Consider the following 25,557-nt stretch of genomic DNA (forward strand, 5'->3'; position numbering starts at 1 on the left):
CAGTATCTGTGTGTTAGTGTGTGTGTTAGTGTGTGTGTAGTATAGGGTGTACAGTACCTGTGTGGTAGTGTGTGTGTGTAGTATAGGGTGTACAGTATCTGTGTTAGTGTGTGTGTATTATAGGGTGTACAGTATCTGTGTGTTAGTGTGTGTGTAGTATAGGGTGTACAGTATCTGTGTGTTAGTGTGTGTGTGTAGTATAGGGTGTATAGTATCTGTGTGTTAGTGTGTGTGTAGTATAGGGTGTACAGTATCTGTGTTAGTGTGTGTGTAGTATAGTGTGTACAGTATCTGTGTGTTAGTGTGTGTGTAGTATAGGGTGTACAGTATCTGTGTGTTAGTGTGTGTGTGTAGTATAGGGTGTACAGTATCTGTGTTAGTGTGTGTGTAGTATAGGGTGTACAGTATATGTGTGTTAGTGTGTGTGTGTAGTATAGGGTGTACAGTATCTGTGTGTTAGTGTGTGTGTAGTATAGGGTGTACAGTATCTGTGTGTTAGTGTGTGTGTGTAGTATAGGGTGTACAGTATCTGTGTTAGTGTGTGTGTAGTATAGGGTGTACAGTATATGTGTGTTAGTGTGTGTGTAGTATAGGGTGTACAGTATCTGTGTTAGTGTGTGTAGTATAGGGTGTATAGTATCTGTGTGTTAGTGTGTGTGTAGTATAGGTTGTACAGTATCTGTGTGTTAGTGTGTGTGTGTGTGTGTAGTATAGGGTGTATAGTATCTGTGTGTTAGTGTGTGTGTAGTATAGGGTGTACAGTATCTGTGTGTTAGTGTGTGTGTGTAGTATAGGCTGTATAGTATCTGTGTGTTAGTATCTGTGTGTTAGTGTGTGTGTGTGTGTAGTATAGGGTGTATAGTATCTGTGTGTTAGTGTGTGTGTAGTATAGGTTGTACAGTATCTGTGTGTTAGTGTGTGTGTTAGTGTGTGTGTAGTATAGGGTGTACAGTACCTGTGTGGTAGTGTGTGTGTGTAGTATAGGGTGTACAGTATCTGTGTTAGTGTGTGTGTATTATAGGGTGTACAGTATCTGTGTGTTAGTGTGTGTGTAGTATAGGGTGTACAGTATCTGTGTGTTAGTGTGTGTGTGCAGTATAGGGTGTATAGTATCTGTGTGTTAGTGTGTGTGTAGTATAGGGTGTACAGTATCTGTGTTAGTGTGTGTGTAGTATAGTGTGTACAGTATCTGTGTGTTAGTGTGTGTGTAGTATAGGGTGTACAGTATCTGTGTGTTAGTGTGTGTGTGTAGTATAGGGTGTACAGTATCTGTGTTAGTGTGTGTGTAGTATAGGGTGTACAGTATATGTGTGTTAGTGTGTGTGTGTAGTATAGTGTGTACAGTATCTGTGTGTTAGTGTGTGTGTAGTATAGGGTGTACAGTATCTGTGTGTTAGTGTGTGTGTGTAGTATAGGGTGTACAGTATCTGTGTTAGTGTGTGTGTAGTATAGGGTGTACAGTATATGTGTGTTAGTGTGTGTGTGTAGTATAGGGTGTACAGTATCTGTGTGTTAGTGTGTGTGTAGTATAGGGTGTACAGTATCTGTGTGTTAGTGTGTGTGTGTAGTATAGGGTGTACAGTATCTGTGTTAGTGTGTGTTTAGTATAGGGTGTACAGTATATGTGTGTTAGTGTGTGTGTAGTATAGGGTGTACAGTATCTGTGTTAGTGTGTGTAGTATAGGGTGTACAGTATATGTGTGTTAGTGTGTGTGTAGTATAGGTTGTACAGTATCTGTTGCCTTTTCACTATTCTGACTTTTTCTCTGTATGTCTACCTGCCTATCCTTTACTTTGCATTTGGCTTTTTTTTTTTTTTTTTTTTTTAGTTTCTGTTAATTAGCTCCTGTCGGTTTGTCAAAGTCTGTTTGCTACTGTTCATGCTTTGTTTAGTCTTGTTTCTGTTCTAGTCCAGCTCTTGTTCAGCTTAGGTTTTAGGTTTGCCTTTGTTCTTGTATGTTTAGTTTAGCATTAGCATTGTTTGTGTGTTTAGATTAGTTAGTGTTAGCATTTAGCTTAGCTTTGTTCATGCATGTTTAGATTAGCATTAAGCTTAGCTTAGGTCTTGTCTTAGGTTTGTCTTGTTTTGTGTAATCTGTCTTGTCTTGTTATTAATAAACTTTAGTTATAATGTCTCTGCATGTGTGTCAGCCCCCTCTTGTCTGTCTTTGCCCATAAGCGTTACAGGTGCCTGAAAACCTAATTGTATTTTTGTATGGATTGTATAGAATAACAATTCATTTGATGCCTGCAGCAATCTCTAAAAGATCAACTTGTTTGACAAATTGCATTGCATTGCATTGAATTGGTAACTGCTGAAGATCCACCAAAGGATCAGTTGTTGGAATCCAACATGGGTTGTGGCTAATTAGTTTGTACCAAAACTCTTAGAAATATTGTACAGTGATGTCATCAGATTATTATTAGAGAGAAGAGAGTGAAATTGTTGTATAATAAAAAAAATTTCAGTCTGATTCAGGGTGCAAGATCAAACTCACCTGAACCCAGCTGTGTGTCCATGAAGAGTGATCAGTCAATGAAAGAGCCACCAAAGTTCAGTGACAGAGACCGTTCTACTGATTTGAGGTGAGGATGATTTTAAGTAATATGATTCTAAAAACTGATATTCTTCTCCCAAACGCCAGTGATTGTTCTTCTGTGCTTTAGGTCAGTAAAAACTGAAAGATCAGACTGGCCTGAACCGCTGGATGGAGAAATGCCCAATGTTGCCATGCTAAAAGTGTCAAAAGTGTCACCTTTAGTTACAACAATGGGCATGTCAGCTTCAGTACCATTAGTTGAATCTGCCTCATTCCAGCATAAGCCACCAGCAATGCGAGAAATCCTCAACATCCCAGGTGCGCCCACTCAGCCGCCGCTTCCAATCCAAAATTATAGGCTAGAACCACTAGAATGTGCATATGATTTGAAAATGCAAAACTGCATGTTAAGTCCCTGGAAGTCTCATTCAGCAGGGCCCACGAGATTGAAGCTACAACGCAGGAGCAAAGTTCATGCCAGGAATGGCATCGTTTGAGAAAGATGAGAGTAACGTCCTCTCGTTTCTATGAAGTATGCCATGTTAGTGGAGATATATATGCTGAACGTTTGGCAGAAATAATCTACAAAGGAACTGTCCAGACCGAGCAGATGAAGAGAGGAATAGAAATGGAGCCAGTTGCAATTAGAGAGTACTGCAGCCTGAAAAAGGTGAACTACTCACCGTCTGGGTTTGTCATTCACCCTGACGCTCCATGGCTGGGTTGTTCTCCTGATGGAAGAATCTATGATCCCCTCTGAGAAGCCACCATTTGGTCTCTTGGAAGTCACATGCCCTGATGTTCAGAGCTGTATGGACTGTCCCTATCTGAAAATGTCAGGCGATTGTTTGAAACTTTACAGACAGCACAGGCACTATTGGCAAGTTCAGGGACAGATCCTCCTGACAGGTTTAGAATGGTGTGATTTTGTTGTGTGTGCTCAGGAGGACGTACATATTGAGCGGATTTACAAAGATCCAGAAGTAATACAAACCATTAGAAACAAAGTAGATCATCTTTTATTTTACTACTACATCACAAAGTGTTTGCAGTAAGTCATTAAATAGCTTGATTATGCGTAATTTGTGTTCTGTTTGTTAATATATTAATAAGTTTATCTTTTATTAATTATCAAATGTTACATGTTAGACCATTTTGATGTTACAGATTTTACGTTTTCTCCAAAATACATGTGTTGCAAATCCGAGAAGGAACTTTGATTCTTTTGATTCTTAAGTTTATTACAGCAGAATAAAGTCATCACAGATTTCAAGCCAGCAATAATGAGGTATTAATATATAATATATAGATAGATAGATAGATAGATAGATAGATAGATAGATAGATAGATAGATAGATAGATACAGTGCCTTGCAAAAGTATTCAGCCCCCTTGAACTTTTCAACCTTTTGCCACATTTCAGGCTTTAAACATAAAGATATGAAATTGTAATTTTTTGTGAAGAATCAACAACAAGTGGGACACAATCGTGAAGTGGAACGAAATTTATTGGATATTTTAAACTTTTTTTAGAAATAAAAACCTGAAAAGTGGGGCGTGCAATATTATTCAGCCCCCTTGCGTTAATACTTTGTAGCGCCACCTTTTGCTGCGATTACAGCTGCAAGTCGCTTGGGGTATGTCTCTATTAGTTTTGCACATCGAGATACTGAAATTTTTGCCCATTCTTCCTTGCAAAACAGCTCGAGCTCAGTGAGGTTGGATGGAGAGCGTTTGTGAACAGCAGTTTTCAGCTCTTTCCACAGATTCTCGATGGGATTCAGGTCTGGACTTTGACTTGGCCATTTTAACACCTGGATAAGTTTATTTGTGAACCATTCCATTGTAGATTTTGCTTTATGTTTTGGATCATTGTCTTGTTGGAAGATAAATCACCGTCCCAGTCTCAGGTCTTTTGCAGACTGCAACAGGTTTTCTTCCAGAATGGTCCTGTATTTGGCTCCATCCATCTTCCCATCAATTTTAACCATCTTCCCTGTCCCTGCTGAAGAAAAGCAGGCCCAAACCATGATGCTGCCACCACCATGTTTGACAGTGGGGATGGTGTGTTCAGGGTGATGAGCTGTGTTGCTTTTATGCCAAACATAACGTTTTGCGTTGTGGCCAAAAAGTTCGATTTTGGTTTCATCTGACCAGAGCACCTTCTTCCACATGCTTGGTGTGTCTCCCAGGTGACTTTTTATAGATATCTTTGAGAAATGGCTTTCTTCTTGCCACTCTTCCATAAAGGCCAGATTTGTGCAGTGTACGACTGATTGTTGTCCTATGGACAGATTCTCCCACCTCAGCTGTAGATCTCTGCAGTTCATTCAGAGTGATCATGGGCCTCTTGGCTGCATCTCTGATCAGTCTTCTCCTTGTTTGAGCTGAAAGTTTAGAGGGACGGCCGGGTCTTGGTAGATTTGCAGTGGTCTGATACTCCCTTCATTTCAATATGATCGCTTGCACAGTGCTCCTTGAGATGTTTAAAGCTTGGGAAATATTTTTGTATCCAAATTCGGCTTTAAACTTCTCCACAACAGTATCTCGGACCTGCCTGGTGTGTTCCTTGGTCTTCATGATGCTCTCTGCGCTTTAAACAGAACTCTGAGACTGTCACAGAGCAGGTGCATTTATACGGAGACTTGATTACACACAGGTGGATTCTATTTATCACCATCAGTCATTTAGGTCAACATTGGATCATTCAGAGATCCTCACTGAACTTCTGGAGTGAGTTTGCTGCACTGAAAGTAAAGGGGCTGAATAATATTGCACGCCCCACTTTTCAGGTTTTTATTTCTAAAAAAAGTTTAAAATATCCAATAAATTTCGTTCCACTTCACAATTGTGTCGCACTTGTTATTGATTCTTCACAAAAAATTACAATTTCATATCTTTATGTTTAAAGCCTGAAATGTGGCAAAAGGTTGAAAAGTTCAAGGGGGCTGAATACTTTTGCAAGGCACTGTAGATAGATAGATACACTGATCAGCTATAACATTAAAACCACCTCCTTGTTTCTACACTCACTGTCCATTTTATCTGCTGGTATGAGTGGATAATCCACCAACCAAAAGTATATCCAGCTAACAGCGCCCCATGGGCAGCATCCTGTGACCACTGATGAAGGTCTAGAAGCTGAAAAACTCAAACAGCAGCAACAGATCGTCTCTGACTTTACAGCTACAAGGTGGACCAACTAGGTAGGAGTGTCTAATAGAGTGGACAGTGAGTGGACACGGTATTTAAAAACTCCAGCAGCGCTGCTGTGTCTGATCCACTCATACCAGCACAACACACCACCACCATGTCAGTGTCACTGCAGTGCTAAGAATGATCCACCACCTAAATAATACCTGCTCTGTGGACTTCATGATCATTGAAAAACAGGCTGAAAGGGGGCTAACAAAGTATACAGAGAAACAGATGGACTACAGTCAGTAATTGTAGAACTGATAAAATGGACAATGAGTGTGGATATAAGGTATGTGTAAATGATGAAGAGGCTTTTGATGTTTTTTTATGCTTTTGTTTAAAACAAAAAAAGAGTACAAACTACAATACATATTTACAATATTTAAATATTTGCTACTGTTCAGTTGTACACTGAAGTTTCAGCACCTGAAATTGTACTTCAGCTGTAATTTCTGTAATATGTTATTTTTTTATTATGCAAAATTATTTCTGTTTAAGAATAAAAGGTAAAACTGATTGGACAGTTGTTTGTGTTGATTGAATTAAATGTGTTTAATTAGGGTTACAAAGCTTTAGTTCTTAACTTCCGAATAATTTTGTGATGTCGCCCTCATGTGGCACTTTTGGAGAATTGTTAAATAATAATAATATGATATAGATAGATAAGATAGAACTTTATTAATCCCGATGAAAATTGTTTCGTTACAGCAGCAAAACACAGAACTCTACACATATTGCACAACCATAGAATATAGAAAAAAACAGTAAAGGAGGAATATACAGGGGCACGGCTATATACAAATATGGAGTAAAAACAGTATACTGTATCAATAAAGTATCAATATACACATTTATTATTACCATTATACAGAGGCAGCCTGAAATAAATCAAGTAAAAACTTTACCCTGAACAAGGAAAAGGCTTTTGGGGGGATTGATTCACAATGACACAGGTTAAAGAAAAATAGCATTCGCCTGCTTTGTGCTTGGGGTGCAGAGAGAAAATCTAGGGGGACAGTGTTCACCCATCTCGACCCCCATCCCATCCAAGCACTGCCTACGAGAGATTGAAACTATAAAAGTAATTTTTAAAAACACATAGATTTTATTGATATTTGTTCAGAGAAGTTTTGAATTTCCAACTTTTTAGATCTACATATACAGTGGGGGAAATAAGTATTTGATCCCCTGCTGATTTTGTAAGTTTACCCCCTTACAAAGACTTGAAGAGTCTATAATTTTTATGGAAGGGTTATTTTAACAGAGAGAGACAGAATATCAACAAAAAGGCAAAAACAAAAACAAAAGGCACACAAATTAGTCCTGTCCCTGTATAAAAGACTCCTGCCACAGAATCAGTTTCTTCCGTTCAAATCTCTCGACCACAATGGGCAAGACCTAAGAGCTATCAAAGGACGTCAGGGACAAGATTGTAGACCTGCACAAGGCTGGAATGGGCTACAAGACCATCAGCAAGAAGCTTGGTGAGAAAGAGACCACTGTTGGTGCGATTATTTGAAAATGGAAGAAATACAAGATCACAGTCAATCACCCTTGCTCTGGAGCTCCATGCAAGATCTCACCTGGTGGGGTAAGAATGATTCTGAGAAAGGTGAGGTCAGCCCAGAATTACACGGGAGGAGCTTGTCAATGATCTCAAGGGAGCTTTGAGCGAGGGCGATTGACTGTGATCTTGTATTTCTTCCATTTTCGAATTATCGTGCCAACAGTGGTCTCTTTCTCACCAAGCTTCTTGCTGATGGTCTTGTAGCCCATTCCAGCCTTGTGCAGGTCTACAATCTTGTCCCTGACGTCCTTTGATAGCTCTTTGGTCTTGCCCATGGTGGTCGAGAGATTTGAACGGAAGAAACTGATTCTGTGGCAGGAGTCTTTTATACAGGGACAGGACTAATTTGTGTGCCTTTTGTGCACATAACCGGTCTGTGGGGGTCAGAATTCTTGCTGGTTGGTAGGGGATCAAATACTTATTTCCCTTAATTAAATACAAATTAATTTATAACTTTTATTTAATGTTTTTTTTCTGGATTTTTTGTTGTATGTCTCTCATTGTTAAAATAAACCTTCCATAAAAATTATAGACTGTTCAAGTCTTTGTAAGGGGGTAAACTTACAAAATCAGCAGGGGATTAAATTTATTTCCCCCACTGTAGGTTGTAACTTTACCTTCAGGTACATTTTCATTTTCTCTGAAACCATCCACACGTATCTAAGTTCTGCTGTATTATTCCTCACCATGTGCTGGTTTCACTTTTAAACTGGAGAAATCAGGTGAGAATCAGCTTCTCCAGGACACTTTAAAACACCTCATGTGGCTTAATGTACTGAACAGCCTAGGAACACCAATCGTCTCTCAGTTATTACTGCTCATAAGCGCTCGCTACTGCTGAAATGACCAACCTGTGGTTCAAAAGAAATCATTTTTATAATAAGATTTTTTATATAACAGACTTGGGAAGAAAGAATTTTAAGGTGAAAATGATATTTACCATTTTGTAATGTACACAAATTTTCTCTTTTATGTTTTTAAATATTCAGTTTGTCTTTTATTTAATTTAGTTTTAATATATGAATCCATTTAGATGATAAATATTCAAGAAAAGAAGAAATCAAGAAAGGGGGTAAATACTTTCTCACAGCACTTAATGTTACACTTTCATGTACATTTTACATTTAATTTGCTAAATCTGACAGTTTCACTTTTGATCCTAAAGAAACCCAAAACCCCGGGTAGAGGGGCTGAGTGAACGTGGTCTGAATTCTGTGGAGGAGCTTCATTGTATCAGAGACGCTGTAAAAGGACAGAGTTCCTGCTTCATAATCCACATACACTCCTATTCTAGAGGAACTTGCCATTATGGGATATTCAGTTCTTTTGTTATTGTGCAAAAATGAAAAACTGGATGGAGAACATAACAAACTCCAGGACTGATCATTACATCCAAACACACACTCATCACCATGTCCCTTCCTGCTGATGCTTTTATATGACACTGCTATACAAACCCCATCATTCCCACTCAGCTCAACCTCCCAGTAACAGCGTCCACTCACACTCTCTCTACACACAACCTGAGGCCAACAATCAAACCTATCTGGATGATCAGGATACGACTGTTCTGTTCTACTCCAGGTCACCACTTTGTTCTTCTCGGAGAGACAGAGGTTTTTATTTACTGTGTTTGGATCCAGTGTGAACCGACAAACATCTGGAGAGGAAACACAAAATAAACCAATTAACATAGAAGAGAGAAAGAGTGTGTGTGTGTACTGTGTGTACAGTGTGTGTGTGTATGTGTGTGTGTGAATACACACAGACACTACACATACACACAAATACTATACAAACACACAAATGATACACACACACAAACAAACAGGACACAGACATCCACCAGCAACACACAATTCAACAACAAACAAACACACAGTCATGCTAATAAAGCTCTTTGAATTGTGTGTTTAACTGTGTGGGTATTTCAGTGTGTGCGCATGTATGAGTGTGTGTGTCTGTTAATGTGTATGTGTAAGTGTGAATGTGTGTGAGTGTGTAAGCATGTGTGTGAGTGGGTGTCTGTGTAAATGTGCGTTGGTGTATGTTAGCGTGTGTGTGTGTGTGTGTGTGTATGTGTGTTTCAGTGTGTGACTGAAAGATTAAAACTCATAAAATCTCCTGGATCAAAAATATACAGACAGCAGTTTAAATGATTATTTTACTTGTTTTAACTTAATGACCTCTGAAGTGTGACAAATATGTAAAAATACAGATAACTGGGGGGGTGCAAATACTTTTTCACTGCACTGTGTATGTTTGCGTGCTCGTGAGAAACTTACATTGTAGAAAATCTTCTTTGATTTCAGGTTCAGGAGGTGAAGTAATCCGGACTTTCTTCACTGCAGAAAGAGTAACAGTACAATCACTAATCACAGTTAATAAATATTTGACATGTTCTCCCAGTGTTTGTCTAAAGTGACCTTAATTCTGAATAACTGACCAAGTGTATTTCATTCAACCCTGGACTCACTGTAACCATGACCAGTACTGGGTTAATGATTAAATGAATGAGGTTGTGAGATGTAAAATGTTCATGTTTGTGGATTTGATTGTTTTGTTTCATGTTTGAGTACCAAAGCATTTTGGAGACAATGGAACACTGAGGGCTTGAACTCACCTTCATCTGGTATCTTCTCACACTGCTCTTTCCAGAATTCTTCTACTTTCTCTCTCAGCTGAGATACAGACTTTGTAACATCATCAAATGAGAGGAAAGGACTGATTGTGATGGCGGCTGATTCTGCAGATCCAGCAGGAGCCGAGAGAGACTGAAAATTCTACATCCAGACAGATAATGTTCACAGAGAAACAACAAGATGATGATGAATCACAAATGATTCAACTAATAAACTTGTGCCTGTAAAACTGTTGAAAATAGTTGGTACAAGGACAATTCTAGACTACTGTGAGGATTGTAAAATGTTCCAAAAACATCTTAAACAGATAATCCATGTTTGGGTATAAAACAAGCATTAAGGTACAGACCAGCTGTTATGAGCAACGACTCTAAAAATGAATTATTAAATAATCCTACAGTTTAAACACAACATTCTTTATCAAGCAACACCAGCCCTGTTATTTCACTACCTGTCCACTACAGGCCACCATTACCTAAATATTGAACATGATCTTTATTGTGTTTTCTGTTTGCCCTCGTTCGTATGGTGGACTATGTATATATTGTGTTAAACAAGCTCAAACTTGTTCCTTTAAATAAGACTTTAAAAGAGTTGCCGCTATTTTGATTTGTTTTCAATTGAGAAAAGTCAGGACGGCTTGCACATCTGTGTGATTGTAGAGGTCTAAATTTGTTGGCCTTAAACTGTTATTTACTTCATTTAGTTTTGTAATCATTAGAACAAATGCACAGCAGCACCTACAATTTGATCCCTCATCAACAGCCAAGTCAAAAGACTTCAACAGAAGATCAACAGAATATTAGGTCTCAACTGTACACAGTTTTAATAGAACTGCATTCACTTCCTTCTCAGGGCTGTCCACCAAAAAACTCAGCCCTGTTATTTACCTACCTGTCCACCAGAGACCACCATCAATGTTCAATCTAATCTCTTATTATCTGATATCATGTGAGTTCTTACTATTTCGTATCTTTTTAACGCTACTGTCATCACGTTTTTTCACATTCTGAACATATTTTATTACTCGGACTGGTGCAGCAATAATAAAATTATATAATAATCTCTAAAATTTACGTTTTTCACATCCCCTACCTTTATTTTGCTGCCATCTGTATAAGCACACATCTAATAATAAAATCACCCACATTTCCACCACTGTAGTTTTTAGTTCTGTTACCTGGAGGAAATGGACGGGATCCTCTGTGTGTGAAAGCTGTACAAGTTCAGCATCTTTCCTCTTCAGCTCTACAATCTCCTGCTCCACCTGCTTCAGGACTTTTTCAGCTTGACTTACTTCTGCTGTCTCTCGATCTCTGATCAGATCTTTTAGCTCAGAGCATCTTCTGTTAATTGAGTTGATTAGTTCAGTACAGATCCTCTCAATGTTCTCCACTGCTGTCTGAGCAGAACACTGTGCAAAGATTTAGAAAGAGGAAATGTTTCTCACTCAGATATTTGTCCATTCTTTACATTTATATGTAGCTACTGGCCAGACTAAGACTTTCATTACTCATTGCTTGGTGATGGTGCTAAATGGCTTGATTTTTCATACCCTTGAAAATTTTACCATCATGTCCACATCATGCAGTATTTGATACTTTACTTCCAAATATAAGAAAGAGTTTCAGTCTTCTACCTTCTACCTTAAACTCCAGCACTTCTTCAGTGTTCATCATCACTTTAGTTTTTACTGCATTTATCAGCATGTTATATTTCCTCACAGATTTTCGATACAACACACCTGCTCCTGTATGTCCTTAATTCAAAATTATATGTGTGGATTAAACGTAATGAAACCTAAAAACACCATACTGTAAAATGTGCTGGTGGTAGCATACTGTTACAGAAATCAGGAAACAGCAGCTTGGCCAAAACTGGGATTCAATTTAGTGACAATGGACTGGTTTATATGAAGTAAATTAATCTTCTTGGGTGGCTCAGTCAAATTCCTAATCTGATCACCCTTATCACAACCTCAGGATTGCTGTACAGCATCAATCATGAACTAACCACACAGAATTTCAAGAATTTTTTTTAATTCATGAACAAAAATGCTCCATTACTTGCAAAGTTACCTGAGATATAAAATATCTCATTTTAAATGGAAATTGGTTTAACGGAGGAGAGTCGGACTGATCCTGAGAGCTTTTTGTTTATAAAACTTACCTTGTGAGACTCCACAGCGTTTATCAGCTCACAAAGTTCCTTCTCTCTATTCTGGATTTTCTCCTGGAATTTTCTCTGGATCTCCAGCAGCTGCTTCTACACAGAATAACAATTCAGAATTTACTTGTATTGTGTACAAGCACCACATAAACAACGTCAGAGTAAATGCTAATGAGTTGTTACTTGTTAAAGAGAGCTGTATAATATTTTACCTGTTTCTCAGTTCTTTCTGCTGCAGCTGATATTGTAATATGTCCATTATGATCATCCATGGTACACAACACACAGATACACTGCTGATCAGTTCGACAGTAAACCTCCAGCAGTTTATTATGCTGAGAGCAGACCTGCTCCTGGAGTCGCCTGGAGGATTCAACCAGCTTGTGATTCTTATAAGCAGGAATTCGATAATGAGGCTGAAGGTGTGTTTCACAGAAAGAGGCCAAACACGCCAGACAGGATTTTACTGCTTTGGATTTTCTCTCTGTACAGTAATCACACACCACATCTTCAGATCTGGTAGGAAGTGAACCTTGGGCTTCTCTTTTGTATCCTCTCTGGATTTGTTTTAACTCCAAAATGAGGTTTTAGATATTTTCAATCACCTTTTAAGGTTTATTCAGTAACACAAAGAAATGTTATAGAAACAGTTATAAAACATAGTCATTGAATACTGTTACTTTAAATAAACAAATAAATTAAATATACCTTTACTTAGAAATTATACAGTGCAATACACTTAAAACACTCAAGAGTTATTCCTAAAATAAGTCAAATAAAATATACAGTTCCCTTTTGGGTACTATATTACTAGCATGCATGCGTCATACCAATGCCAGCAATAAACCCATATAAAGTTGTTAAACCCGTTGCAGGCCTGTTACGTTGCTTGAGTGCGTTGTGGCCTTAAAACAATACAGCACAGGCCGCTTCACTCCTTAAAGCAAACAAAAAGAAATAAAAGAATGCCACTATCCCTTACACGTCTCAGATGAATGAAAGGGATACTTTACACACGCCTGAACGTCCCAACCTGCAGAACGATCCGCAGAGGAACTCCCACAGATGAAAGTTCCACTCTCAGGCATTGGTGAAACAGGTGTGTAGATGTCTTCACGCGGCCATGACAACAGTTCCTAACAGTGTAGCCGTCTTTATGTCAATCGGGCTATACTTAAACACACTAGCTCACTGATTGAAAGGCTAGGATACTCGAGGACATATATACTGTAGAAACATACTGCACTGCTTAAAAAGTTATCGAACTGACAACTTTTGGCAGATACAAACCAGCAATTTAAATTAGTAATCTAACCGAACACCTAGGACTGGTGTTTCACTTGAATTCCGAAAATCTCGGAATAATCCTATCTTTACCGTCTCGTTCCCGTTCTCCCGTGCGCACACAGCCGCTCCTCCCCTCACCCCCGCCTCCTCACTCTGAACCAATCCCAAAAAAGCTCTCTCAGGCTGAACATTAACCCGTCCAATCAAATAAGACAATGATTGACAAACAAATGAGGTGATTGACAAACAAAAGGTAAAAATAAGTTGTAAGGAACACATGGAAAGTAATACTCTCCAATCTAACTTTAAACAAGTTTTAAAACTTTATCAAAAACAAAATTACCAAACTGCTAAATAATTATCATATTTAGTTTATCATATTTAAGCTTAGTAATAACTTATAAAACTTATTATTTATTTACAAATTATCTATTCAAGGGGCTACACTGACTTTTCTACTGACTTTATGAGGCTCAGACATTTATACTGTACATTTCACTTTATGTAGTTTTGCCATCCCATTACTCCATATTTCTACAGTAAAATGTCTTAAAATAACAAGAAGTGGCATTTGATAATTTGATTTGAATTATTTGTGATGTTGCCCTTTTGTGGTACTTTTGGAAAATTGTAAAAAAGTAATATGATATGGTAATACTTTTTTTCAACACGGTTACAAGATCTCATATTACCATATCATACAGATTTTACTGATTATACTGAATTTTATTGTAGATCAAACCAAAATGAGCATTTATAGCAGCAGGAAAAACAAGACTGAAAAAAAAACGGGACATGATGCAGTAGTTTTATTTTATACTCTGGTTAAGTGTAAAATATTGATACATTATTGTTTTTTATAAACTGATGCATGACTTTAAAACATTTAAAAACATGGTGTTGTAGAAAAGCATTATGCAATTTAATTAAGAATGATTTGCACTTAAATTTTTTATGTTACTGTTATATTTGTTTCCTGTACAAAAATAGTTTTTTAAAAAGTAATTTGTATAAATCTCTCTCTCTATACATGGTCACTGTGGGGGCAAATTGGTGGATAAGTGGGCGGGTCTAAACTGCTGAAGGCTGAATGAGCAGAGATAAACTGATGAAGGCTGAACAAACGTACCACAATACAAAAAACTATTTCTGTGAAAGAATCAAATCCCCTCTGAAACCATCCACATGTATCTAAGTTCTGCTGTATTATTCCTCACCATGTGCTGGTTTCACTTTTAAACTTGTGTTTTACAGCTCAGGAGAAATCAGGTAAGAATCTGCTTCTCCAGGAGACTCTAAAACACCTCATGTGGCTTAATGTACTAAACAGCCTAGAAACACCAAACGACTGCTCATAAGCGCTCGCTACTGCTGAAATAACCAACCTGTGGTTCAAAAGGAAAATGATCATTTGTATAATAAGATTTTTCTTACAGACTCACAGCTTCTAAAAACACCAAAACAGTTTAATGTTGCACTTTCATGTAAATTTTACATTTAATTTGTTAAATTTTCGTCTCTTTGTTGTCGTGCAAGAATGAAAATCTGGATGGAGAACAGAACAAACTCCAGCACTGATCATTCCGTCCAAACCCACACTCACCACCACGTCCCTTCCTGCTGATGCTTTTATATGACACTGCTATAAAAACCCCAACATTCCCACTCCACTCAACCTCCCAGTAACAGCGTCCACTCACACTCTCTCTACACACAACCTGAGGGTAAACATCAAATCTATCTGGATGATCAGGATATGACTGTAATGTTCTACTGCAGGTCACCACTTTGTTCTCCTCAGACAGATGGAGGTTTTTATTTACTGTGTTTGGATCCAGTGTGAACCGACAAACATCTGGAGAGGAAACACAAAATAAACCAATTAACATAGAAGAGAGAGAGAGTGTGTGTACAGTGTCAGTGTGTGTGTGTGTGTGTGTGTAATTATACATAGCAACACACAATCCAAACACACACAAACCCTACACATACACACAATCACACACACATTACACAAACACTACACAAACACACACATTACACAAACACCACACACACAAAATACACAAACACACATTACACATACACACAAATACTACACAAACACACATACACATTAAAAAAACACTACAAAAATGCATACAAACCCTACACAATCACACAAACCCTACACAATCACACAAACACTACACAATCACACAAACCCTACACAATCACACAAACACTACACAATCACACAAACCCTACACAATCAAACACTACACAATCACACAAACCCTACACAATCACACAAACCCTACACAATCAAACACTACACAATCACACAAACCCTACACAATCACACAAAACCTACACAATCACACAAACCCTACACAATCACACAAACACTACACAATCACACACTACACAATTACACAAACCCTACACAATCACACAAACCCTACACAATCACACAAACACTACACAATCACACAAACCCTACACAATCACACAAACACTACAAAATCACACAAACCCTACACAATCAAACACTACACAATCACACAAACCCTACACAATCACACAAACCCTACACAATTACACAAACCCTACACAATCACAAAAACAAACCCTACACAATTACACAAACCCTACACAATCACACAAACCCTACACAATTACACAAACCCTACACAATCACAAAAACAAACCCTACACAATTACACAAACCCTACACAATCACACAAACCCTACACAATTACACAAACCCTACACAATCACACAAACCCTACACAATTACACAAACCCTACACAATCACACAAACCCTACACAATCACACAAACACTACACAATCACACAAACCCTACACAATCACACAAACACTACAAAATCACACAAACCCTACACAATCAAACACTACACAATCACACAAACCCTACACAATCACACAAACCCTACACAATCAAACAAACCCTACACAATCACACAAACCCTACACAATCAAACAAACCCTACACAATCACACAAACCCTACACAATCACACAAACCCTACACAATCAAACAAACCCTACACAATCACACAAACCCTACACAATCAAACAAACCCTACACAATCACACAAACCCTACACAATCACACAAACCCTACACAATCAAACAAACCCTACACAATCACACAAACCCTACACAATCACACAAACACTACACAATCACACAAACCCTACACAATCAAACACTACACAATCACACAAACCCTACACAATCACACAAACCCTACACAATCGCACAAACCCCACACAATCACACAAACACTACACAATCACACAAACCCTACACAATCACACACTACACAATCACACAAACCCTACACAATCAAACACTACACAATCACACAAACCCTACACAATCACACAAACCCTACACAATCACACAAACCCTACACAATAAAACAAACCCTACACCATCACACAAACCCTACACCATCACACAAACCCTACACAATCAAACACTACACAATCAAACCCTACACAATCACACAAACCCTACACAATCACACAAGCCCTACACAATCACACAAACCCTACACAATCAAACAAACCCTACACAATCACACGAACCCTACACAATCAAACCCTACACAATCAAACACTACACAATCACACAAACCCTACACAATCACTGCACAATCACACAAACCCTACACAATCACACAAACCCTACACAATCACTGCACAATCACACAAACCCTACACAATCACACAAACCCTACACATTCACACAAACCCTACACAATCACACACTACACAATCACACAAACCCTACACAATCAACCCCTACACAATCAAACCCAACACAATCACACAAACCCTACACAATCACACAAACCCTACACAATCAAACAAACCCTACACAATCACACAAACCCTACACAATCAAACACTACACAAACACTGCACAATCACACAAACCCTACACAATCAAACAAACCCTACACAATCACACAAACCCTACACAATCAAACACTACACAATCAAACACTACACAATCACACAAACCCTACACAATCAAACAAACCCTACACAATCACACAAACCCTACACAATCAAACACTACACAATCAAACACTACACGATCACACAAACCCTACACAATCAAACACTACACAAACACTGCACAAACCCTACACAATCACACAAACCCTACACAATCAAACAAACCCTACACAATCACACAAACCCTACACAATCAAACACTACACGATCACACAAACCCTACACAATCAAACACTACACAATCACACAAACACTGCATAATCACACAAACCCTACACAACCACACAAACCCTACACAATCAAACAAACCCTACACAATCAAACACTACACAATCAAAAACGACATAATCACACAAACCCTACACAATCACACAAACCCTACACAATCAAACACTACACGATCAAAATCTACACAATCACACAAACCCTACACAATCAAATACTACACAATCACACAAAAACTACACAATCACACAAACCCTACACGATCAAAATCTACACAATCACACAAACCCTACACAATCCCACAAACCCTACACAATCAAACACTACACAATCAAAAAAAAAACTACAATCACACAAACCCTACACAATCACACACTACACAATCACACAAACCCTACACAATCACACAAACCCTACACAAACACTACACAATAAAAAAAAAACCTACACAATCACACAAACTCTACACAATCACACAAACCCTACACAATCACACAAACCCTACACAATCAAAATCTACACAATCACACAAACCCTACACAATCACACAAACCCTACACAATCAAACACTACACAATCAAAAAAAAAACTACACAATCACACAAACACTACACAATCACACAAACCCTACACAATCACACAAACCGTACACAATCACACACTACACAATCAAACACTACACAATCAAACAAACCCTACACAATCACACAAACCCTACACAATCAACCAAACCCTACACAATCACACAAACCCTACACCATCAAACAAACCCTACACAATCACACAAACCATACAAAATCAAACAAACCCTACACAATCAAACATTACACAATCAAACACTACACAATCACACAAACCCAACACAATCACACAAACCCTACACAATCAAACACTACACAATCACACAAACCCTACACAATCACACAAACCCTACACAATCAAACATTACACAATCAAGCAAACACTACACAATCACACAAACCCTACACAATCAAACCCTACACAATCGAACAAACCCTACACAAACAATACACAATCACACAAACCCTACACCATCACACAAACCCTACACCATCACACAAACCCTACACAATCAAATAAACCCTACACCATCACACAAACCCTACACAATCAAATAAACCCTACACCATCACACAAACCCTACACAATCAAATAAACCCTACACCATCACACAAACCCTACACAATTACACAAACCCTACACAATCACACACACCCTACACAATCAAACAAACCCTACACAATCACACAAACCCTACACAATCACACAAACCCTACACAGTCACACAATCACTACACAATCAAACAAACACTACACAATCATACAAACCCTACAATCAAACAAACCCTACACAATCACACAAACCCTACACAATCACACAATCCCTACACAATCAAACACTACACAATCACACAAACCCTACACAATCACACAAACCCTACACAATAAAACCCTACACAATCAAACACTACACAATCACACACAAACCCTAAGCATACACACAGACACAATCACATGCATACACACAGACACAAACACATAAACTCACACATACACACAAACACATACATTACACAAATAATACACAATCACACAAACTCACTTACACACAAACACTACACAATCACACAGATACTACACAATCACACACATATACATTACACACACATTACACAAACCCTACACAATCACACAAACACATACACACAAACACTACACAATAACACAAAACTACACAGATACACACATACATTACACAAACACTACACAAACACACACATACATCACATAAACACACAAACCCTACACATACACACAATCACACAAACACTACACAAACACTACACAATCACACAAACACTACACAAACAGTCCACAATCACACACATACATTACACAAACACTACATAATCACACAAACACTACACAAACACACATACATTACACAAACAATACAATCACACACAAACCCTACACATGACAAGAAACACACACATACATTACACAAACACTACACAATCACACACAAACCTTACACATGACAAGAAACACAAACATACATTACACAAACAGTACACAAACACACACATACATTACACAAACACACACATATATTACACAAACTACACAATCACATACAAACCCTACGCATACACACAAATACAACACAAACACACACATTAAACAAACACTGCACAATCACACAGACACTACACATACACACAAACACTACACAATCACACACAAACCATTTGCATACACACAAACCATTCGCATACACACAAACAATACACAAACACACATACATTACACAAAAACACAATCACATAAACTCACACATACATTACACAAACACACACATTACACACACAATGCACAAATACACACAGAAACTACACATATACACAAATACTACAAAAAAACACATTACACAAACAGAACAAAAATGCATACAAACCCTACACAATCACACAAACACTACACAATCACATAGAAACCTTACACAACCACACAAACACTACACAATCACACAAACACACACACATTACACAAACACTACACAATCACACAAACACTACACAATCACATAGAAACCCTACACAATCACACAAACACTACCCAATCACACAAACACACACATACATTACACAAACACTACACAAACACACAAAAACCTTCGCATACACACAAAGACTACATAAACACACACATGCATTACACAAACACTACACAAACACACACAAACCTTACACATACACACAAACACTACACAAACACACACATACATTACCCAAACACTACACAAACACATACAAACCATACGCATACGCACAAACACTACACAATCACACAAACACTACACAAACACACACATACATTACACAAACACACACAAACCCGAATTCGAGCAGCATGGCCCAGCAGCACCGGTATTGGACGAGCGACGTAGACGGCGAACAGAGCGGCCAAAACGGAAGCGTGGCAGGAGAGGTGGGCTTCATGCTAGGCTAAAGGCTAGGGCTACACGACCACCGCTACCTAACATGTTGCTGGCTAACGTTCGCTCCCTCGAAAACAAGCTGGATGAGCTGAGAACCAGGATAACAACACAACGTGAGATCAGAGACTGCTGTGCTGTAACTGGATACTAGATTTTCTATCTGACCGATCTCAGTCAGTCAGGATTGGCACGCGAACATCCAGCACAAAGACCATAAACATTGGGACACCTCAAGGCTGCGTGCTGAGCCCTCTTCTGTACTTGCTCTTCACACATAACTGTGTGGCCTCTTATAACACCACCAGTATTATTAAGTTTGCTGATGACACCACCGTCATTGGTCTTATTACTGGGGGGGATGAGACGGCGTACAGAAAGGAGGTAGCAGATCTTGTGGGCTGGTGTCAGAACAACAATCTTTCATTAAATATCAACATGACAAAGGAACTGATTGTGGACCCCAGGAGGAGAGGAGAACAACATACACCACTGTATATAGGTGGAACAGTAGTGGAGAAGGTGAAAACCTTCAAATTCCTGGGTGTGCACATCAGTGAGGATCTCACCTGGTCCTGCAACACACACCACATCATCAAAAAGTCACAACAGAGACTGTACTTCCTAAAGAGACTAAAAAAATGGCATGTCAACCAAAATTCTCAGCAACTTCTACAAATGTAGAGTGGAAAGTGTCCTTACCAGCTCCATCACAGTCTGGTACGGAAACTGCACTGCAGAGGACAGGAAGGCACTCCAGCGTGTAATAAAAACTGCACAAAGAATTTCTGGAACATCCTTCCCTGCACTACAGGACATTTATCAGAACTGCCTTAGTTTATTTTTATTACTTTGTATATAAAACGTTTTTTTTTATAGTTTAAATTTAAATATATTTTTTTAAAGTTTTATACTAATTCTTTTATTGTGTTAGTTTAATTTTGTTTTATGTACAATACTTATTGATGTTTGGAGGATGAACAAAGTAAGAATTTCATTGTACATTGTAACTGCTGGTTCTTCTGTGCACATGACAGTAAAACTCTTGAATCTTGACATCACCACACAAACATACATTACACAAACACACACAAACCCTACACTAACACACAAACACTACACAAATACACACAGACACTACACATACACACAAATACAACTCAAACACAAACATTACACAAACACTGCACAATCACACAGATACTACACATACACACATACATTACACAAACACACACAAACACAGACACAATCACACAATCATTAAATAATCACATACAAACCCTACGCATACACACAAACACTACACACACTTACATCACACAAACACATACAAACCCTACACAATCACACAAAAATAACACAAACACATACAAACCCTACGCATACACACAAACACTACACAATCACACAAACACTACACAATCACACACAAACATTACACAAACACTGCACAAACACTACATATATACACATATACTACTCAAACACACATTACACAAACACTGCGCAATCACACAGACACTACACATACACACATACAGTATCTCACAAAAGTGAGTATGCCCCTCACATTTTTGCAAATATTTGATTATATCTTTTCATTGGACAAAACTATAGAAATGAAACTTGGTTATAACTTAGAGTAGTCAGTGTACAGCTTGTATATCAGTGTAGATTTACTGTCTTCTGAAAATAACTCAACACACAGCCATTAATGTCTAAATAGCTGCAACATAAGTGAGTACACCTCACAGTGAACATGTCCACATTGTGCCAAAGTGTGTCGTTGTCCCTCCCTGGTGTCATGTGTCAAGGTCCCAGGTGTAAATGGGGAGCAGGGCTGTTAAATTTGGTGTTTTGGGTACAATTCTCTCATACTGGCCACTGGATATTCAACATGGCACCTCATGGCAAATAACTCTCTGAGGATGTGAGAAATAGAATTGTTGCTCTCCACAAAGATGGCCTAAGCTATAAGAAGATTGCTAACACCCTGAAACTAAGCAACAGCACAGTGGCCAAGGTCATACAGCGGTTTTCCAGGACAGGTTCCACTTGGAACAGGCTTCACCAGGGTCGACCAAAGAAGTTGAGTCCACGTGTTCGGCGTCATATCCAGAGGTTGGCTTTAAAAACATAGACGCATGAGTGCTGCCAGCATTGCTGCAGAGGTTAAAGAAGCGGGAGGTCAGCCTGTCAGTGCTCAGACCATACGCCGCACACTGCATCAACTCGGTCTGCATGGTCGGCATCCCAGAAGGAAGCTGATGCACAAGAAAGCCCGCAAACAGTTTGCTGAAGACAAGCAGTCCACGAATGGATTACTGGAATGCCCTGTGGTCTGACGAGACCAAGATAAACTTGTTTGGCTCAGATGGTGACCAGAATGTGTGGCGGCGCCCTGGTGAGAAGTACCAAGACAACTGTCTCTTGCCTACAGGCAAGCATGGTGGTAGCATCATGGTATTGGGCTGCATGAGTGCTACCGGCACTGGGGAGCTGCAGTTCATTGAGGGAAACATGAATTCCAACATGTACTGTGACATTCTGAAACAGATCATGCTTCCCTCACTCCGGAAACTTGGCTGCATGGCAGTTTTTTAACACAATGATGACCCCAAATACAACCTCCAAGATGACAACTGCCTTGCTGACAAAGCTGAAGGTAAAGGTCAGAGGTGGAAAGAATACTAAAATATTGTACTCAAGTAAAAGTACTATTACTTTGATGATTTTTTACTTAAGTACAAGTAAAATTACTAGTCTAAAAATCTACTCAAGTAAAAATTAACTCTTAAAATTTAAACTGTACTCAGAGTAAACGTTAACCACTTTACACACCTAACAGACTGCAACTGCTGTTATCAATTAAAAACAGCATTATTTCTGTTTATTCTCAATAAATCACTGTATTTTATAACTAGTTGGACTTGACGCTAACTAACTTGGTTCAGGTCAATAGTGCCAACTAGGGTTGCCAACTTTTAGAACTGGAAATAAAAAAAAACACCATGGGCTGGTGGGTTGGTGGAAGACATAGTGGTGGGGGTGGGATGTCAGGTGTTTACCTGTGTGGGAGGGGGGGGGGGGGGGGGGTTAGGGTTGCACTTATAAAAAATATAACGGGTCTTACACCGTCATAGGAACATGATCAAAAACAAACCAGCAGAATCTTGCAATCACATTTATGCTGTCCGTTTTACTTAAAAAATCACAATATTTCATAATGCTTTGCTATCGTTGCAAAATGAAAGCGTACCGTAAACAGCAGAACCGCGACCCAGATCAATCACACAACAGCAGAAAATAATAACCACTTATCTGCTTACCGATCTATATCCATGTGTTGTTCCATTAAATATATAATCCACTTTATATAAGACCATCTTGTATGTTTCCAGAATATATAAATCCATACCCACCTTATAAAAACTATTGTAGATCATTTATTCTCTCGGCTTTCCCGGTAAAAAGCTTACATTGGTTATTCGCTCACTAAACTGTCATTTATACAACAACCAATGAAGAGAGAGATTGAAATTCCACCTAGAATGTGAATTCGGAAGCTCTGATTGGTTTATACATCTGAATCTCTTTACCAAATGAACTGATTCATAGAGTTGTTTATGGATCTAACAGTTTAGCCACCACTGCTCTACATTTGCGCAGGTTTGATGTCGAGTTTTTTATTGTTTTCTTTTTTTTTTAAGAATTACAGTTCTTAATACAAAACATACTTAAGTAAAAGTAAAATTACTGGCTGTAAAATCTACTTTAAAAAGTACAAGTGCACAAAAAAACTCAATTATAGTAACGCGAGTAAATGTAATTTGTGGACTAAATCCAATTGAGCACCTGTGGGGCATCCTCAAGTGGAAGGTTGAGGAGTTCAAGGTGTCTAACGTCCACCAGCTCAGTGATGTCATCATGGAGGAGTGGAAGAGGATTCCAGTAGCAACCTGTGCAGCTCTGGTGAATTCCATGTCCAAGAGGGTTAAGGCAGTGCTAGGTAATAATGGTGGTCACACAAAATATTGACACTTTGGGCACAATTTGGACATGTTCACTGTGGGGTGTACTCACATGTGTTGCAGCTATTTAGACATTAATGGCTGTGTGTTGAGTTATTTTCAGAAGTAAATCTATACTGCTATACAAGTTACATCCAAGTTTCATTTCTATAGTGTTGTCCCATGAAAAGATCAAATCAAATATTTGCAGAAATGTGTACTCACTTTTGTAAGATACTGTACATTACACAAACACTACACAAACAAACACACATATATTACACAAACTCATACAAACCCTACACATACACAAAGACACTACACAATCACACAAATACTACTACAACACAACTACTACTCAAACACAAACAAATGCTACACAAAAGCATGAACACTACACTGACATATAGACACTACGCATAAGCACAAATATTACTCAAACACACACAAATACTGCACAAACACACACATACTATTCAAACACACAAATACTGCTCAAACACAAATATTACTCAAACACACACAAATACTGCTCAAACACACACATACTACTCAAACACACACAAATACTGCACAAACACACACATACTATTCAAACACACTAATACTGCTCAAACACACACATACTACTCAAACACACACCTACTACTCAAACACACAAATACTACTCAAACACACACATACTACTCAAACACACAAATACTGCTCAAACACACACATACTACTCAAACACACAAATACTGCTCAAACACACACATACTACTCAAACACACAAATACTGCTCAAACACACACATACTACTCAAACACACAAATACTGCTCAAACACACACACACTACTCAAACACACAAATACTGCTCAAACA

At 38.4% G+C, this 25,557-nt stretch overlaps 2 protein-coding genes across 2 annotated transcripts in view; one reads left to right on the forward strand and one right to left on the reverse strand.

Annotated features, from left to right (window-relative positions):
- LOC134327050 (zinc finger protein 658-like) overlaps positions 1 to 5,917 on the reverse strand; it is a 52,706-nt gene extending 46,789 nt beyond the window's left edge. The window contains exons 1-2 of the mRNA XM_063009125.1: positions 5,900 to 5,917; positions 3,244 to 3,318 (exon numbers count right to left, since the gene is read on the reverse strand). Of these exons, the coding sequence (XP_062865195.1) occupies positions 3,244 to 3,318; positions 5,900 to 5,917 (93 nt within the window). The remainder of the gene's footprint in view (positions 1 to 3,243; positions 3,319 to 5,899) is intronic.
- The window catches only part of LOC134326291 (zinc finger protein 420-like), a gene marked incomplete at its 3' end in the record, with an annotated part of 192,081 nt that overhangs the window by 162,765 nt on the left and 3,759 nt on the right, over positions 1 to 25,557 (forward strand). The window lies entirely within an intron of this gene.

The sequence above is a fragment of the Trichomycterus rosablanca genome, chromosome 14 (assembly GCF_030014385.1).
Source record: "Trichomycterus rosablanca isolate fTriRos1 chromosome 14, fTriRos1.hap1, whole genome shotgun sequence".
NCBI classification, from domain to species: domain Eukaryota; kingdom Metazoa; phylum Chordata; class Actinopteri; order Siluriformes; family Trichomycteridae; genus Trichomycterus; species Trichomycterus rosablanca.